Raw genomic sequence first — 20,237 nt, 5'->3', positions numbered from 1 at the left:
GAGCTGGAATACAAGGAGGTGTTAGTTCTTCAAGCAGAATGTAATACCGCCTGAGCATCTGATCTTCCCCCTCAACTTCTTCTGCACTGTTTAATTACAAATTCTTATTTTATTTCAACCCTCCTGATACCGACGCATGTTGGATTTCTAATATTTTCACAAAGCCAGGATCATAGAATCAAAGTCGTAAAAAGGGTGGAAGGGAAATGTCTTTTGATTGAAACCTTCACCAAGGTTTGTTTGTTGAAAAAAAACAATTTCCTTGAATTTTACAGAGGGGCAGGGAATGATTCATGGAAGAACTCATTAAAATTTGATGCGGATCCGGATCGTGGGTCGCTTACAGAATTTAGTTTTTCTTCTTTTTATTTGAAACATTGCTGCATTTTTCTACATTTTCCTGGTTGCTTACAGAATAATTCGAGGAACGATGAAAAAAAGCAAGCATGTTCAGGCATCTGGTCTTTGTGAGTGTGTGTAGTTCAAAGTGAATTTAGACATGGTTTCATCAGGGGATTTGTGGGCCTTGGTGGACGATTGCATCCTCTTGAGTGCCCTTCTCATTAGTTGTGGGGAGAAGAACATGGCTGAGCAGTAACTCAGGCACAGCGTAGGTACAAGTTAATCCGGAAGTACGTCATAGCAAGCGAGTCTGCTGCAGTAAATAAGCTAACTCTTCACACCCGCATTGCTCGAGAAGCTCCTTTGTGGCATACTAATGCCTGGAGGTTATTCCCCAAGCGAGGAGCCCAAGGCTGACTCAAGATCAGTGTGGCGTAGTTTCTTTTCTTCATTTTCCACACCTGTAGGCAGATGAAGGGGTGAGCCCCTTAGCTTAGCAGTGAAGCTGCAATGAATGAGAAGCTTTTTTTGCATATTGAAAAAGGCTTAGTACAGAAGGTTGGTGGATTTGTGGCTTGATGGCGATTTAATTACATATTCAAGTTGGCATTAAGCCTCAGGAGGGATTAATATTATTGTTTTCATTTATGACCAATTTGTTGCATACATTAAAGAAATGTGTTTCCCTGGTGATTGCACATCATGCTCCGGGTGGTAATATTATGTGTGGCTGTGAGAGTGGCAGCAGTATGTGTAGTAGTAGTGACAATAGCACTAATAGTCGTAACATTTGTATTACTTTGTGTGGCACTAAGAGGGCTGGCTCTAATGGTAGAAGCGCTAATTAAGCCAGTTTCTGCTTTTTAATCCTGGCAAAGGACTGATTGGGTCCATCTTGATTATTGCACTTCAAAGTGTTTCAAATTGATTGTTACTGAAGCTAGAGCAATTTGATTATTTCTTTTAGCAGATCAATGAATTCAATTGGCATAATTTAGAACTGATGCATCAGAGCAATCAATGAATCATTACACGCCTACAGAGGAATTCAAAAGTAGTGCCTCTCTAAGTGCTTCAGTGGTATTTACTGTGAAATGTTTTTGGGGGGCACATAGCGATTGTGACCGAACATTAAACCAACTTTTAAACTGGTCAGCGCCCATTGATTACTCTGAAACATATACCTGAGTGTTGCGCCATCAGGCCGACACCTTGACAGTTAAATTCATGGAGTACAAATGACTGTGGGCATCCTTGGACTAGAGATCAGAGACACAAGCTTGAGACCGAAAGTTCCTGGGAGGGAAGAACGATGAGCGGAATGAGTGAATGAGCGGTGCTTTCCCCTCCATCATCATCCCCTGAGACAAGCCTCCATTATTCTCCATCGCACACATGTACACAGACAGCTGTGGACAACACGGCCGTGTAGTTGTTCTTCTTACAAATCCACTTACTCCACCGTAGCAGAGTTGTTACGAGGGCTGTAGCACACAAGTCCACACAGAGGCAGAAAATTAGGGGCGACGTCCACACTCACAAGTGTCTCACAAATGTAACCCCCTTAACTGTTCCCTGGAGCTCTGCAGGGCGCGGGCTCTCACTGCTCAGAGATGCTTCCTCAGCATAACTGTGGTGGTTGCAGCTTTCTTTCTGAAACTGCAAAAGTGCCCTGAAGTAACCATGAAGCTGCGGCCCCGCTACTGCACAAAGAGCTGTTCACCTGTTGGTTCAGAGCTTGACTCAGTACAGAGACAATGGAGAATCAGCTGTCCACAAAGTGACAACCAGCTCTGCTCATGGTAAAAACTACATTCACCACAATTATTATGGACGGCACTTTATCATTTTAAGTCTCAACTGTGCAATATTCATCTGTCTGTGCAATATCAACGGTTCATGTGCATAATCTCAAACTGCATATATATTATTTTTACACTGCATACTACTTTAATCACATTCATACATTTCAATATCTCTCTTTATTTTTTATATTCCTAACACTTATATTACTTATTGTTGTCTTTTTGACTCTTGCTTCTGTAATACTGCAAATTCACCCATTGTGGGACTAATAAAGTACATTTATCTTATCTTATCTTAACTTAAATTGAAGAGTAAGTAGTAGTAGTAAGTAGCTGCTCACCTGTTTATTCAAAGTATTAATGTTGAACTATCACATTTCCAAATTGCACCAAATGCACGTCCTCGGACCCTTAACGATACACATGTCAAACGTTAAGCCGATAAGATAAACAGTCCTAGATATATGCACATACAGCCACAGAGATTTCAGGAATTATTTGATACATTTGCATTTACTCTCTGAGGTAAATCATATATATATATACATTGATAAAATCATGATGAGCCAGAGATCTTTGATGTTAAATCAGAAATCAGAGAATAGAGCTCTCCGGTTGCTTGACATGAAAGATTCTCAAACACGTCTTACAAGATCATGAAAAAAATATGATGTTATTCTGGGCCAACTGTGATGTAAAGAAATAATATTGAATATGCATCACATTAGAATATTGAGAGAATATAGTGAAATTTATCACATGTTCCCAGGCTGATTTATGTGATGGTGCGTGCTGCACACGAGAGCTGGAATGAATTTCCTTCCTGGAGCTGGGGCCTCTAACCAGTGTGCCGGTGGTGAAAGGACTAGGGAGCTGAATCAGCTGTTGTTGGACTCATATTCAATGTTCTGTTGTTTTCAAATCTCTTTTAATTTCCCCAAGGACCAGCAAATACAAGTACAAATACAATATTGTAGACTCTGACATAAGAGTGTAAATAAAGACAGACCAGCGAATGAACAACAGCTGTACAAAAAGCTCCAAGTTTGCTGGCAAATGTTACGTCCAGCTAATGGTGATTCACAGCTAAGTTTACACTGCACTCTCATTTAAAACTCAGCATATACTGCATGTAACAGTGCGGGAGTGAAGTATTGTCGACAGTAACTAGCATTAGTGGTGGGAGCTGAGGCCGAGGCCAAATTACATTGTAGCTACATTCATCTCCGTGAACAAAAGCCACTGCCTTACAAAAAGAAAGTCCTATCTTCAATTTACTGTGAGCCGTCTTAAGTCAATAATGGGCAGATTATGAATGTGGGTAGTTTTTGAAAAAAGGTCTGCCTGAAGAAAAGCGACTTGAACGGAGGAAGACAACGAACACACGCATGGCTGCTTCCACGTCTCAGAGGAGCAGAGAGCAGTCCGACAGACTAAAGCCTTTTCCACGCGATTGATCTGTATGGTCTGATCTGAGTCATCCAGCCACCACATCCACAGGAGCAACAACAATGCTCTCTCTGGCCTCAGTGTTTCCCCTGCATTTCCCCAACAGTGACATGAAGCTGCTGCTGGAGAGGAGAGGGCTGTCTGTTCTCTTTAGAAAACCTTATATCATTTTTGCGCTGTACGTATGCTGCTTATCCAGGTCAATTCACACATGTGTGAGTATAGAATTTAAATGAGCAGCATCGCTCCTACCTACCTGATAATGACAGCATGGTGATTTTAACAGCGAGCAGATGTCACCACTGAGCGAAGCGATGCTGATCAAAGATTCTGGGTTGTTGTTTGCGGAAAGGAAAATAGCTAAGCAGCTTCACAACAAACGCACACATTGGATGGCATGGAAACACATAATAAACACATATTTAGCATCGTATGAATGTGTTCATGGGTGAATGTGACTTGTATTGTAAAGCGCTTTGAGTGGTTGATAAGACTGGAAAACGGCTTTATAAATGCAGTCAATATGTGACGTGGGGAAGCTGTCAATCTCGAAGAAAGCAGAAATATTCGCTCATTGCAGTTTAAATGTTACACCCATTATTTGGAAAGGAATGTTGTACGTGGTTATTTCATAAATGAATATGTCATTACGTTTAAGTAAATTAACAGGTTCTGGAAAAATGAATGATATGTGGCTTGCTGCTGGCCATTACATTTTTCTTGTTCAGTAAGTGCCAATAATTGTGGAAAAGATTATACTTTTATTATATTTAATAAATTAGTATTTTTCTCAATCTTGAGGCCCCCGAGCGAGACAGATATTGTCCGTGTTAATAACTGCACACAGATGTTCTTAAGCACTCAGGCCTCAAGAGGCCTTCTGGAGCTGGCAGATACATAGAAGCCTCCAGGCAGAGCATACTTTGAAATGTTTTTGCATGTGCGACACACACATAAATATGAACATGCACACAAAAAACTGATTTTCGCTTCACCACTACATATACTTCACATACTACAACTCCATCCCAGAGGAAAACACTGAATCTCTTCCTGTTCAAACCCAGGCCTGACTGCAAACCGATTCCTAACGCGCTGTTAGTGGCACCATAAGAATCACTTTTATAGGTCAAAGATTCTTTGGTTATAAAACATAGTTCCTAGTACCTTTTGAGTAATGATTTCTGCACATCCCTGGCACAGCACCAACCCATTTCTGGAGGACGTTCTTGCAAACAGCTGAAAGGTCTGTGGCTGCAGGCTCCATGTAATGAAGTAGTGCATTTAAATGAGAGACAGCTCTGGGACATGGAGGTGCACTTCACTCAGATCAGTAAACACTGAAATAAAGTGGAAGCTGGAGGGAGAAGAAAGGGAGGAGAGGGAGGGAGGGAGGGGCCGCTCGGAGGAAAGACGAGACAGAGGCGGTGAGACTGGAGACCAGACCTGCAGGAAACTGGAAAATATCGTAGGTTTTGAGAAAGGAAGAGATTTATGAGGATAAGAGGTAAAATAGCAGAGAGCGACGGAGGCAAATGAGAAGACTGCAAAGCAAATGATCCCAGTGGATTTTATGGGATACGGTGGTAGCAAGAGAATGATGCAGGCATACAGTTAAAAATATCTCAAGTGCCCCTAACAAAGACGGATAAAGTGCATTCACTTTGGTAGTCTCGTTTAAATTTCATAATTAAGCACAAATAGCGGCCGCAAGTGAACCCCCTCTCTATCTAGAACAGGGAGCGATATTGCATTGCCAAGATAAAATGACCTCGCTCCTCGCTCTGAAGTCACTCCGCAGGAAATAAAATGCTGGCAATTTTCTCCATGGCAACCTAATGCCAGAGCAGGCGGTAGTTTGGTGTGCCAGGTGGTCGCAGGGGCTTTGGTAAAAAGACTGTGAGGCAGTGAGCTGGGGTTGCACCTTCACATGGCTAACCACCGTTAATATACATACACACGGAGAGGGAGAAAAGAATGTGTCAATACTCAACAACAGCCAGGAAGGTATTCATTGAGATCTTAGACATCAGTACGTCCCTTATCATTCACTAACATACTCGGTCACTCATTGTAAATTTTAAACATGAACAATGTCGATGAATTTGTAAGTATTATTTAGATGTTACTGTTGGCACATTACAAGTGGATTACAAAGTATCTCTCAATCATGGTCTGCATATAAAGATGGACGACTCGTCTCCGTTTCCTGCCCCAATCCAGAAATTGAATTAAAATGCTCTGGGTGCGAACATCGCCATCTTGTGCATTTGTAGCCAGAGGCTGGAGGTCCTGCCCATGCACACGCTCGACCAATCACAAGTCAGTCTCAGCTTTGAATCATAGTGTTTCACCCCATTTTTATAGCATCAAATAACTAATCAAAACCAAATTTGAGAACTAAAATAGGTGTTATAGGAAAAAGCTAAAAGCTAAAAAGAGAAAAATTTATTTGACGCTTACTCTGACTTTTTCGTTTGTTCCATTCCCCATTCCAGGACATGGATGCTGCAGCCGCCAGGTCGAGATACTTTCGTTTCACTTTTGAGGAGCTGTCCTGTTGGCTATTTTTATGAACAGTCTATGCAATATATGGTAATACACCGAAAAGCCTGGTGTGAAGCCATTTTTAATAAAATACTCTATGTACGGATACACAACCTCAATATTTCATATCCATCTATTTTAAACCCCATGGGAATATTTCAGCACCCAGCATCTAGGTGCAAGAGTAAACAAGCAACCCCACAAAAAAATAACCACTCTTTTTTTATGTGTTCATGCATTGATTTAACAAGGGGCGCTCTGTAGTCGAGCTGTTTTTATAACGATTAGAGATCACAAAATGCAGGTTCTGACAAAAATTGACCATTCAAGCTCAACAGCCTTTCAAGTACTGTGCGAGTCAAATTCACACGAGTGTGAGCTGATCCACAAAATGTGTCTTTTTTTCTAAAAGTGGAACAACACCGTTTCATAAACTTTCAAAAGCAATTTGCCCAAATTGATGGCTGCTGCTGTATGCATGTGATGTACAGTCACAGCCCTACACACAGGGGAATGAGCTCAGAGGAGCACAGGGAGGTAAAGAGGGCAAGGAAAAAAGACGAGAAAGAAAAGAGACAGTGTTTAAGAGGGAGATACGGATCTGATGCTCTCTTGAAATCTCTGTGGTTTCTGGAAACTCATTTCATGCAAGCTTAATGACGCCAGGGAAGAAATTGTGCTACGAGGGCAGAAGCAAATTAGGACAATGCTCATCAATCAGTCTGTAGGAATATTAATATTCTGAATTAAGAACAATGAGAACAATAACAGTATAACCCAACCAGCTGGAACAGTAAACAGACGATAAAAAACACAAAGGAAATAGAGCTGCATTATTACAAATCAAAGTAATTCAACATGTATAATTGCATCATATGAAGTGATACATTTCATAGGTGTTTCTTGCTGTATTGATAAGTTGAAGCCATTGAAAACATCTTATCTCTATGTCAGCTTAATCAAACACGTTTCGATTACATGCAATTATCACTAAACATGCTCTGCCTCCTCCCAGGCCTCTTTAGCCTGTATTCAAAGTTGTGTTGATGTTGTCAGTTTGGTCATTATATTCATTTTGGTGGCATCAATATGAAACATGAAGCGACGGGGTGTCAAACATTTGTTTTAACTGGTTTGCTCATCCGTGTTAAATTAAAATTTTAATATGAATGCTTGTTTGCAGGGACAATGCAAAACTAATTAGTTCTGCATGATCTTAAAAAAAAAATAATTAACATTCAGCAAAAAAGCTAAGTGGATAATTATAGGAGGGAACAAAAAAAATGTAGCTATTAAGTAAAGAACAAAAGAAAAGAAGAGGACAGACAAATCATTCTGAAAATTACTTTAGACATTTGTGGGATCTAGCAAAAGAAACTCTGAGCTCTCCCTGTCCTCCTCTTCAAGGTCCTGGGGGAAATAGAGGACAGCAAATAGTGGAGGTGCAGCTGCAGAGCAGTGTAGTGTGGGTTTATGAGTTGAGGTGGAGGGATATGAACAGCTTAGCACGCAATGCACTGGGGGGGAAATCAATAGGCAGAGAACACAGATCTGACTTTGAGAGATAGAGTAGTTCTGATGTTCCTTTTAATAAAGTATTACCTTAAAATGAGGACAAAAACTTCAGCTAGTCAAAAAAAAGACACACACACTAGCACACACACACACACAGAGAGAGAGAGAGAGACCTCCCAATCGCACTCACGGCAAATTAAAGTAGGGTAAGAGCATCGGCGCTGTCTGATATAATCAGCCCATCTGACAGGGCTCTCTGTACAAATCACATTTGAATGTAAAATAATCACACTCTCCTCACCCAGAGAGCCGGCTGCCCTTGTACATTCTTAAAAGCATCACTGTCACTTCATAAGCAATAAGGCATGGGCTCAGTCCTGATAGGTTGTGACCATCTCCCGCAGCCACCAGGGCGGTCGTCCAGAAAAGGGAAGGAAAAAAGAAAACTGAGTGAGATGTATGTTAATGTGTTTATTTCCTTTACATTTGATGCCAGGGGTAGCTCATTTGAATAGAATTGAATGAGGGAAGCCAGGGAGAGAGGGAGAGCTGGCCAGTGGGCTGGTGCATCACATAGTTGGCACGGTAACGTCGAGGGTAATGGACAAAGGCCTTGGACCAAATCACATTCCAACTAGCACAGAGCAAATGTTCATTTGTGTCTATTTGGGGCCGTGCTGGTATGAAATTGAAAAACAGGGGTCTGGAGCAAGAGTATTGGATTTTGAAGGAATATTACAGAGCAATCATCTGACACAAGCTGACTGCAATCGAATGTTTTCTAACTACGTGGAAATGACCTGTTATCTCTGCAGCACAAGAGTCAGAGGAGTGTTCCTGCAGAGGGCGATAGTATATATCTACTGGGGTTGGCTACGGAAATCTTTCCGATACAGATTTGCTTTGCTCTGAAATAGTTGCCGTGCTTGGAGGCAACACAAACTTTGCTCCACAAGCCTTGGTAACATAACATTTAACTCTAGTGGCAACACACTCTCTACATGGCTCTGGCAGCACGTTACATTAGCCTACAGTTGTCTAGCAGCTACCTCAAACTCGAGTTGACACAACAACATATGCCTAAAGCTGAACAGTCTATATTGAGCCTGTATCTCGCACGATAAAATCTCGGCATTGGCACGTGTGGGAAATGTTTGAAAACAATCCAGTGTAAAGGGAGGAGCTGGGATGGTATGAAAATGTTGCTATGTTGGTATGAAATATCACGATTGGAGCTGGAGTATTTTTGCTGTATTAAGCACTGAAACATCTATTTAGTGTTACATCATTCTAGTTGTGTTAGGTTTTATTTATAATGTTATTTTTGTATGAAAGTACTGCACCCATTTCTATTTGAATATTTAAGATACGTATACCTCAAACTGTTAATAGTTACTATGTCAAATTTCGTTTTGTTTTAGAAAAAAAGTGTTGGTTCTAGCACCATTTACACACCAGACCAATTTGAAACTAATTGTTTTAGCACCAGTATCGGAGCAGACCAATCGATATCCAACCTACTGGTATCATTTGTCAAATAAATAAATTACCTATGAACACAAAGAGACCAATTTGGCGATGGTGACAGACAGACAGAGGGACAGAGGGACAGAGGGACAGGGAGCCAGCCAGAGTGGCGTTAGATGTCTTCTTCAAAGTGTGGGGTGATTCAGTCTATCCACGCCCACAGAGCCTGCCCATCCGCATAAGAACAGTGATTCTGACTCGGCTCACCGAGAACACAACATGACATTTAGCTCTGAACCCTGGTCTGCAACTCCCCCGCAAACACAAAAGCATTATTGAAAAGAAAAAACCCACTATTGAACACATTAGAGAGAAACAGATATAACAATGCTCAATGTCAACTTAAATGCCGATGCACACTAGGAAGTCTCAGTGACATTTACACTACAGCCCTTGTTATTGAACATGCGTACACACACAAACGACGCATACACAAGCACTCTCCTCCTCACATCCACTCAGGAATAATTAAACTGAAACGTCACAAGTGTTTCTGCTAATTAAGAGTGTAACATTTGTCCCAGATTACAGATTAAAGGGGGCAGCGTTGAGAGGAAACTACTGACACACCTTGTGCGTGAGGCTGTCCGCAGCGATAACATAACACCAGCGTTGTCATAAGTTATTTACCCAGAGGGAAAATGTCCACACTGCAGGATCCTTTGAGGGGGTTGACCAGCAGGTTCCCACACTGGTGACTTGAAGGTGCCCCAGGGGTCTGCAGTCTGCAGGGGCTGGAATCCGTCTAGAGCTTATTAAGCTACAGCGACAAGCTTAACTGCAGGTGGGATCATTTGGACCAGTATAGTCACAAGACACATGCAGTTGTGAAACAATAAAATAGGTGAAATGTGGAGTATTTGTGTTATAGTGTTTGATGTGGAATGAAAACGAGTTTTGTCATATTACTCAAGTAATGAGAAGTGAACAGGCTGCAGAGGGGGCAGCAGGTTGGTTTCATGGTTAAGTTCATGTATTACGATACGAGACTGTGGATGGTTGTACCACGGTTTCCCAATTATTAGGGAGTTAAATAATTTACTATTTAAGATGCTATTTAAAAATGTATATATTTGGCGATGACAACTCGATGCTGTTAACAAAACCTAATGACAAAGATTTATTTGTGGCTTGATGTTTTTACAGTTTAACCATAAAGGATATTTTAATAAACCAAATAAACATAAATACTTTTTATGTTAAATGTAAAGATAAATTCACATCTGTTCATGCGTTGTTTATTCTGTAAAATAAAAGAAATCATAAACACTTAGGCTCATTTCTTTTAAATCGGTAAACCTATAAATGGGTAGGGCTCTAAAAATCATTACACCCCCTACTGCAAACACTTTTAGACAATAAGGCCCCTCAGAGGCCGCACTATAGCCAACAATAAAACCAGTTACATGACGATCCTGTTACACATTGGTGATTAAAACCCCATTACTTAATGTGTATACATCAGTTCTCTGGGTTTTTTTCAAATGCCCTGTAGAACACCCCTAAAGATAATGGGAAAAACCACTGATCCCTCGTCGAACCCAAGCCCTCACATAACCCAACACTGCACTGTCGGAGCATAGACACTGCACATAGCCCGTAGATCATCCCACTCTCACAGCACCCACTCAGGGACTATAGATTAAAATAAAACTTACTTGGATGCCTCTGTGAAACAATGACTGAAGAGGTACTCCCACAAAATCCTATTCCACACCGTGGATAATACTAAATTTCACCCTTCGAGCCATCCAAAAGTCCATTAGCTATCTTCCTCTTTTTCTCTCGCTAGTCTCTCCCACACGTCCTCGTGTCTCTCTGCTCATATTTTTCCAGCGGGAATGTGTCAATTATCTCAATTCTTTCCACTCTCTATCCTTCTCTTCTTTTATTATCCACCTTCACCCTCTCCAAATTTGTCGACATATATATCCCCTGTTGAAATATCTTTCTCTTTCACACCAAAAGTGCAAAAAGAAACTCCAGTCTAACATTTCTTCAGTTTTAACAAAATTAAGGAGTCAGCCACTGTGAGCTCCAATGTCAGGTAACGCAGAACCACGGGCAAAAGTGTTGCTTGTTTGAGGTAAAGTGACTGGTGTTGTTTTTGGGACCTTCTTTGTGAAATAGGGGAACATAGCTCTTTCACACTCCGGGACCTAAGCAGCTTAAAGGGCCATCAGACGACATTAAGGCTAAAAACATGGTGTTAATGAAGATGTTACGAGTCAAATTTGAATGTCTGGGCTTACGGACACTTGGACGACACACCACAAGTGCAGGCTGGAGGCATCTTATCAGTCACCAGTTACTTCAATTGTATTGGATGTGGCTGCAACGCTGTTGTGTTCACTACAATGACAAGCAGCCATATGGAATCAAAGATACAGCAACACACAGGCATCTTGGAGGAGTCTTTCCTGTGCACACCTCCAGCAGTACTCCTCTGAGACAGTCACTAATTACAGAAGGCAAATAGAAAGATACACACACATTCCTGTTAATCAAGTGAGTTAATAGAGTAGAGGCTGGAAATGTCTTGGTGGTTGGGTGAAATGAGGGAAGGAAAGATAAACCGGAGAAAGAAATGTAAAAAAAAAAAGAAAAAAGGGGGAGGGTGATCACATTGGGGGAATACGAGAAAAAGAATTGTCGTGGGAAAAGATGTACCTTCTTTGGCTCTATAGCACCGTGTAAGCGCTCTGTGAGCAGAATATTGAATTTTTTTCCTTACAATTCACCAAGATTGATTCTCTATCTTGAATTTACAGAGGCAATTAAGAGTAAAAGACCGTTAGGGTCCATTATATCTCATTCAGTCCACAGTACAATAGTTTTAGATTGTTGTAGCAACTGCAGCTATCCCGATCAATACTAAATGAACTCCAGATTCAAGCAGGACGTAAGTCCCTACCAAAAAGCTCAATGGGAAGTCCTTGGATGCAATTTAAAATGAGAATGGCACTCAGCAGAGATCAGAACTTCGCCAAGGCCATCTGTCCCATTTTAAAACCACATGTAAATTCATGAGATTACGATCTTTATTTGGATCTGCATTCAAATGCAAATAGTCATAAAAATCTGTCTCTTAAAAATATCAGATTTTTATCTGAAAAAAAAATCCTGGATCTGCCCCTTGATCCATATCCAAACCTAAATTCAATGGGATTTATCAATAATGAGAATCGTCACGTCTCGTTCAGTTTGTCATGCACCTGTGTGACAACATGTTGAGCAACAGTCAGATCTGGCTTGGCGCTCTGCACAAAGCTTTATCCTTGACAAAATAAATAAAAGCAAAGATAACCCTGAAATTTTTTTTGAAATCCTCTGTATTTGGGATGGGGAGAAGTGGGGGTAGGAATATGCACAACCTCCTCTGCATATTTCTAGGGAGTAATCCAGAAGGCTGTGCACTGGCGTGTGTAACACTCCGGCAGCTCCACAAAGACGCATGCAAATGAAGTTAAGTCTCGAGTGGAGCAACAGGGGAAGAGGGGACCAAGTAGCTGCTCACTGTCAACCGCTGAACACAAACGTGGAAAAGCTTAGTCTCAGACGCTTTTTGATATTCAAGGGGACCTTACACACCACTGAAAGAACAATAAGTCACTACCCTCTCCACCCACCATCCACCTCCCCCGTTCTTTAGCTCTTCTGACAGTTTTTATCTATTTGTGACACAACAGCTCAGTTAATTAAAATGACTTGGCCAGCCCCAAAAACAGAAGCCAAAGTGCTGGCAATAAAAAAACCTACCTACCTACATAGAAAATTATATAAAGCACCCTTTTCTTCTAGACCCTAAAATAAAAGCCTTATTATTCCCGTCTATTTCTGACACTATTCTGTAAACACAACTGTCTGCCAGAGTGTCAGCAAGGCGTACATGCCCCACTTAGGCGTTCTGAAATGGAGGAGGCCACACTTTTGCAATCAGTCTCAGGAACAGGATGGCCCTTGAGGTGTCATGCCAGGCTCTCTGATGCTCGCTTTTGATGTACAACAATTTTCTAACGTTCACCTGCAAGCCGGAGCTGTAGTATTCGAAAGGACTTACATTGCCGAGGTTGGTGAAACCATGTTCCCTGGCGATGCGGTCGGCCTCCTCTGGCCCGGCAACGATCTGGACAGCCCAAGCGTTGGTGTAGACCTCTGCAGCATCAATCCACGTCAGCTCAGCTGTCAGGAGGACAAGGACTGCCCAGAGGTGCAGCAGGGCCACCCTGGCATCCATGAAAGGGAGAACACTTCACGGGGGGGGGGGACAGTCTATCAGTTCGTCTGTCTCTTCCTTCCAGGCAGGACGGGGCTGCTCTACCTCACAGCAGAAAAGTAGACCAGTGGCCTAGAGATAAGAAGGACAGAGGTAGCTATAAACAAAAACATGGCCTTCATAACTGGGTCAGTCGTGGACCTGAATCACACCATTAGGAAAAACAACAACCAAAAACAGCAGCAGAAATAAACAACCCGCCCACAGACCTTATCATGAATCATCACTTAACTCACTGCCCACCATCAAACTCAGAGGGCAAAAAAAAGACAATTGTTCATAAAAGCACAAAGGTCAAAACCGACGAGGCCTACAGGGCCAAAAACTGAATTATTTTTCAATATCCCCTCGCCCTTTTTCAGACCAGGGCTGGTAATGTATGATAATGATATACAACAGGCGTGTTGCTGAAAACAGAATGAGCTCCGAGCAAATCTGTACAACTGTGGCAACCAGGCAAGGCGTCTGAGGGAGAGGATATTTAAAACTCTCACATAGACACGGCTGAGTTTTAAACTAATGCTAAATTTATACTCAACCAAATACTTTTTAACGTATTAAAAGGTTCATCATATTTTAATTGAACAGTCAAATAAAATGTGATAAAAAAAAATAAAAAGTATCATTCTCTGAGCAGACTGGGACATTCGGCAGGCCTTTGATTTGTGGCTCGAAGGAAACGGAGCCTTTAAGTCACACATAAAAAGGAAAAAGCTTCGCGGTAACTTAACCGAAACTGAATGAGAGCGGAGATGACAAAGTGTGGGACTCCACCAGTTATATCAGTTCATCCTGAGTAAGATGAAGAGGGAAGTGATGCGGGCAGCTATAAATGCATGTCCTGTCCCACTGCTGATCCCAGCGACGTGGCATCAGCGAGTCAATCCCCGATACACCACTGACGGATGCGAAAAGAAATGGGAGCGGCTGCAGGGGTTCGATCTAAGCCACCGTGAAAAGAACACATTTAAGTCTGTTGTATTGTTCGAAAAATTCATAGGAATTTCTTATTTCCCATATAAACCCTCTTAGCAAGTACAGAGAGGTAGAGGCTGATAGGAGCCTTTCACAGACATAACGCTATCAGTGTGTGTTTGCTAATGTAATGCACCAACATGAAAACTTTCATTTCGCGAAACAATCAATGCAGGAAAGACATCCATCTGAATTTTATGTTTAAAAAATATGATATTGTTTATTTATTTATTTTTATATTTTTGGTTGTATTTGTTTCCTTTTTATTTATACCTATTTAAATGAAAATTGTGGTTAATCTTTAAAATAAAACAAAGCCTAAATTACATTTTATTCATCATAAACCTTCCAAGAAATCACAGCCGATTTGTTCACATATATCAGCCGATACATTGGTATCGACAGTGTTTTACTCTCTAAATTGCGAACAGCCTCCAAAAATCCATTTTGTTCGGGCTCTACACAAAGTGCAGTAGAATGGTTGTTATTCACATCACCATAGTAAGATGTTCTTGTAGGTTTTCTTTGTCAGTCAGTCAGTGAGTCAGTGCATCTTCTTGAACACTACAATCTACAGATGATAAAGAGACAACAAGTGAAGGGATGGGCTCCTGCGAGCTGCTACAGCCAAAGTGCCTTGGCAGCAACTCCAACGCTGATGGATGGCAGTGTCTAACATATCTAAACTCTCCCAAAGGGGTTCACATAAATAGAGATTTAGTGAACCACCGGCCTATTTCATCTATTAGGCCACAACACATATCAAAATCTAGCTGCCAGGTCAATTTCAGTTCAGTATCAGAAAAAGGACATTAATGATCCTCAGAGGATGACTCATCTTCCGGTGACCACCTGCACTGAATATATTTGCCCAAATGGACAAACAGGCAATGGAAATTACAGAGCCCGCTCTCTCCTTTATTTTGTGCAGTGATATATTTCTGTCCCTTGTGCTCAGGTCTCACGATTGAATAAGCAGATTGTCATAATATTTGCTCGACAATATTAGACTCCAAAGGAGATAAACCCTTCAAATTCTAAATACCATGTGGTCTTTTCCTCCATGGCCACCCTCAGAACAAATTACATTTTCATCCCCCGTTCCTTCAGGCTCTGAGAAAAGCCAAATCAGCAGTGTGGGGGTCCTTTCTGTTCCAAGTTGTGGAGTGCAATAAAGATTGCAAGCTTTAGGGGGTTCAGTTTAATTAACGGTTTGTGGAAAACAATTGAGCTTCTGAAAGGTAAAGCAAACTTGCCACAGAGCGAGTTCCACAGTCTGTGGCTGAGTATGTTTCGACTCTCTACAGGCACTCAGAGGCGAAAGAAACAAATAATGTCCTTCCACAGTGTATTCCAATTAAAAGGTGATTTTTTTTTGGCAGTACTGAGAAATGTCTAAAAGAAGTCTGGTAAAACAGATGGCATCTAGTAACAAGGTAACAAGGGGAAAAGGCCACTCAACAGTCCAATCACCCCAGAGAATTTAGGGTTTTGGTGAGGTGCGTCTATCCAAGTGCTATTTTTGTCACGATTATGAAATTGGTACTGAAACAACATTTCCAACCTCCACAATCTCAGATCACGATTCTGGCCGACAGAACTGCGCCCCCCCGCAGACTGCAAATTACTTTACTGATGGGCTGACTGTAGGTGTGCACGTGAGCATGGCTGTTTGTCTCTTTATATAGATATGATACCTCTCCAGTGACCTGCCCCTCTTGCCTTGTCAGCTGCGATCGGCTCCAGCACCTCCGCGACCCTCAAATGATGATTGATGTAGATAATGGATGAATATTTGAATCATGACATTATCAAAGTTAGGGCAAGTCGTTTACTTTATTACACACTGCATTTATTTTATCATCTTAGAACTGCATGTGTCACTTCACCATTTTGGCCCAATCAGGATTGATCAGGCCAGCGGTAAAAGTTAGGTCGAACTTAATCAGCACTAAAGGGATAATAACCGTAAGAATGGACACCCTCATGGGGCCCATTCAAGTCAACAGCGTTGCTTAAACTTGGACCAGGTTAAACACCTCCACAAAAAAAAACATTTAAACACGTTCCAGTTTTAATGAGAGAATCCATATTGATATTCGACAGTGTACACAGGCCTTGTCAAGTTACTTAGGATTTAGTTAAACGCTACTAACTTTAATTGACATAATGACTATTGACAGTGAATCATTTGAAGAGTAACAGGGCAATTGGTTTGCAGAAAAGCTAATGCTGCTCTTGAGTTCTCCCTAAAATCCATTTGCTTAAAAAAAAAAAAAAAAGAGAGAAACATTATAGAACTATTTACCAACTCAAGGGCTGTCCTCCCTAACAATTATCCCTTGCTTCCTGGAAGTTAGGCGAATGCAAATTATTCAAAGGGTAGAAAGCTCAAGTATAAATCTGCTCGTTCACAGCCACATTTAGGGAGTGGGTGTGATTTGCGCGCAGCAGGACAGGTGCTGGAGACATGACCAGGGGCTGTCACTCTTCCCGTGGAGCCATTCCTCTGAGCTCATTAGACGCTATGCTGGAGTCACGAAAACAGGAGCAGGGGGTCTGCTGTCACCGAGAAGGCTGAGAGAGAAAGGCATAGATGGGTGGGGGTACTCCTACCCTCAGACGGCACTGCGGAAAAAATAACAAGCGCATAATAACACAACGCCCAAAACACCTTCTCCCACATCAGCCTGAAGAGGAGCTAACAAGACACTGTTTACTCTTACAATATACATCAAAGGCCTAAAACTCAGATGAAACTACAACGTTCGAAAGCACAGGAGAACTTAAGACGTTTGAAACCAAACTAGAATGAAAATAGAAAATCCGTTGCATAACCTCTTCTGGGATTAAAAAAGCACATTTGCGTGAGTGAGCCAGTGGAAATGTAAGGGTGGATAAGTGACCTGTGCCGTGCTAAAATAACACAGCAGCTTAAAAGAATTAATTCAGTGCTTTCTCTTTTAAGCTACCAAGAGACCTCCAGATGTAGTTCAGTATCTCGTAGTGGAAGTGACGGAGATTTTGATCAAAGATTTTCATCTTTTCATCCAAAAAAAGAAAAAAAAAAGACTTTCTCTCCCGGGGAAGTGAACCGCGGCAGACAGCAGCAGCAACAACAGGTCGCTCCCATCAAAACCTTTTGCTTTGACTTTCTGTCCCAGCAAAATGTATAATGAGCAATCCCCTCCTTGACAGCTGAGGTGCCCTTGAGCAGCACCCTTGAGCAGCGCCCTTCACCCTCAACCACTTCAATAGGCGGCCAAAGCAAAGACACGGTGTCATACATAATAACCAAAGAGTGATTCCTGTCGTTTTGACACCCCCCTCTCTATTCTAATATACAAAGATGAGGGGAGATGGATCAACACTGCATTCATTACTGTCTCGATATCATCATTAAGCCCTTGAGCAACAACATTGACATTGTTAAATATTCTACATGCTTGTTGCTTTGAAGATCAAAAGCTTTGAAGAGGTGTTATGAGCTAATAACAGATTTTTATCAAGGAAAGGTGTAAGAAGATCATGTGAGTGGGGTTAGATAAATTAATATCAACACGGTGATATTCATACTGTATTGATATATTGTTGATACAATAATCAATATTTAGCAGATTTCAAATATAAACTGGTTTCTATTTTTTTTGCTGAAATTTTCCATTGTACGTGACAACGCAAATGTCCGAGTCAGCTGGTCCAGACACTTTCCTGAACTTTCTTAAAAACCCTAATGTTGTCAAAATATCTGAGTGAGCCAATGTGAGAACAGAGCCAGAGAAGGTACAGCCGGTAAGTGGAGGTGTTAATGACGTTTCTTTGCCACGGACATGTCAGGCTCTGGGAATCCTACTTCAGTTTTTTATATAAATTTATATCTTATATAATAAATCTTCAATAAAAAAGTACCACTCATTACCTTTATATCACCTAGCACTGCCATTTCAGATAACAAGCATCATCAGGAGGTGACATTTCCCCCGGCAACCCCAAAATATCAAACCGCACCACTTAACTACATGATTAAAATATATGAAGTGAGAGTTGATGAGTTCTGCTCTGGAAATCAAATTACTACAGGTTGACCACCCAATCACTATATCTCCCTGCATTATATGCAAGGAGATACATTTTTTTTTACAGATGTATATATAAAATATCTATCTATCTTTTTGACAATATCTAGCCTCAGAAAAAAGCATGTTTGTCAAACCTCTTCAAAAAGCCACACTTGATTGATCCCTTCCAAAGAGATCATAAATAAAACAGGAGGTTTCTCAGGGTATCATTATTTCATGTCTCAAATATCCATATTGGTATTTGCTTCAAAAATCCCAGATCAATCAGTTATGGTTGAGTCAAATGATTAATTATCTGCTTGCCTCCCATTCCCACTGATGATATTGATGCGGTGACATTACCATATCCACCAGGCACAGACGGCACTGACTTCCACACTTTCTGATATTTGATTTTATAAAAATAGTCTCGCTCCAGATCTACTTCATGCAGAGTACAGCAATATCAGAAAAGACTTGGAGTTACAGAACTTGGCTCGAGACAGTAAAGAAAGTTGCTGCTTTGATTTTTCCTTCCCGTCTGGAAAAATGTGTATGACCCGGAAAACTGTGTATGACCCGGAAAACCCTTCACCCACGGCTGCTCCCGAGCAACTGCCTGGCGAACAGCCGCAGAAGCCTGCGGTAACGCGAACATGTTCAGTACTGCAAATGTGAGGTATCTGACGAACCTCCTGTAGTATTACTCGAGAAAGACGTGATGAACATAAATGGGGATATTGACGGGGACGAGCAGGTGATTCCCATTAGCAGTGCTGTGACAGAGCACAGGCAGCACTCATGCTCAATTTGAAGCAGCCCGCCAGCCAAATCAACACTCAACATGTATCCTTCACTGTCCTGTCATTAAAAACAACGAGGCACGGGAGAGAGGAGCCGCATATGTGAAGTACCTCCGACAGCCAGGCATCCTCCCGTGAGAGGGAAAATTGCTCTTAGTTAAAATGTGATTGGAGAAAAGCAGAAGCATTGCACCAGCATCTTGCACTCAGTCAGGACAGCGGTTCACAGCTGGAAGTGGCGATGATCCGAGGCACGGTGTGAAGTGAGCAGGAACGCCGTGACTGAGTACTTCTAAAGCCTGATCCATCTTAGCTCCTGCCGTCTTCCAGCTGCGGAGATGGAAAAGCCTGGTAAAAACGTTGTCGAGGGCACCGGCTCTGTGTCCAGCAGAAATAATCAATTTTGGAAAGTAATGAGATCCAACCCCGGTTTTTAACAGCCATTCGAACCTTGGCACTGTTCCCTGTGTCAAACCTCCGCTCATCCACAACGCTCTCTGCCCTAGTTTGTAGACGAGTTATACAGCTGAAAAGTTTGTCTCCCTGCTCCGGTTCCCTCCACTGCCTTCCTGTTTTAATGCGTCTTGGAAAATGTCCGCACACACCTGAAGAATTATCAGTGCTTGGGGAAAATCAACAGTCTGAAAACATGTTATCTCTCTCACAGTATGGATGTGAACCCCCCCCCACTCGCCTACCTACACATAACACAAAAAACAACCCTTTTAAGAGCCTTTATCTCCGAGCTGGCCCGGGCAGGATTTGGGCCAAACAAAGAGAGGGAACCAAAGATTAGTTTTATTGGATAATCTCAGACGTGGTGAGGTAGTGTAATCCAATTGTGCAGGGGGGCTCGGAGCCGTGCGGTTTGCCTGGTGACCTTGACTTCAGCCCCCGTCGAGATCCCGGTGGGAGTTGCACTGGAGGCAACACAATAACA

General features: G+C 41.8%; 1 protein-coding gene across 1 annotated transcript in view; it reads right to left on the bottom strand.

The window, feature by feature from the left end:
* Positions 1 to 20,237, bottom strand: part of furinb (furin (paired basic amino acid cleaving enzyme) b) — a 95,618-nt gene that overhangs the window by 74,123 nt on the left and 1,258 nt on the right. Inside the window, 1 exon segment of the mRNA XM_053427822.1 lies at positions 13,246 to 13,533. Coding sequence (XP_053283797.1) covers positions 13,246 to 13,422 — 177 coding nt within the window. The 5' untranslated portion in view covers positions 13,423 to 13,533.

The sequence above is a fragment of the Pleuronectes platessa genome, chromosome 7 (genome assembly GCF_947347685.1).
Source record: "Pleuronectes platessa chromosome 7, fPlePla1.1, whole genome shotgun sequence".
NCBI lineage: Eukaryota > Metazoa > Chordata > Actinopteri > Pleuronectiformes > Pleuronectidae > Pleuronectes > Pleuronectes platessa.
The sequence above is the reverse complement of the archived record's forward strand: the minus strand, read 5'-3'. Positions and strand labels throughout refer to the sequence as shown.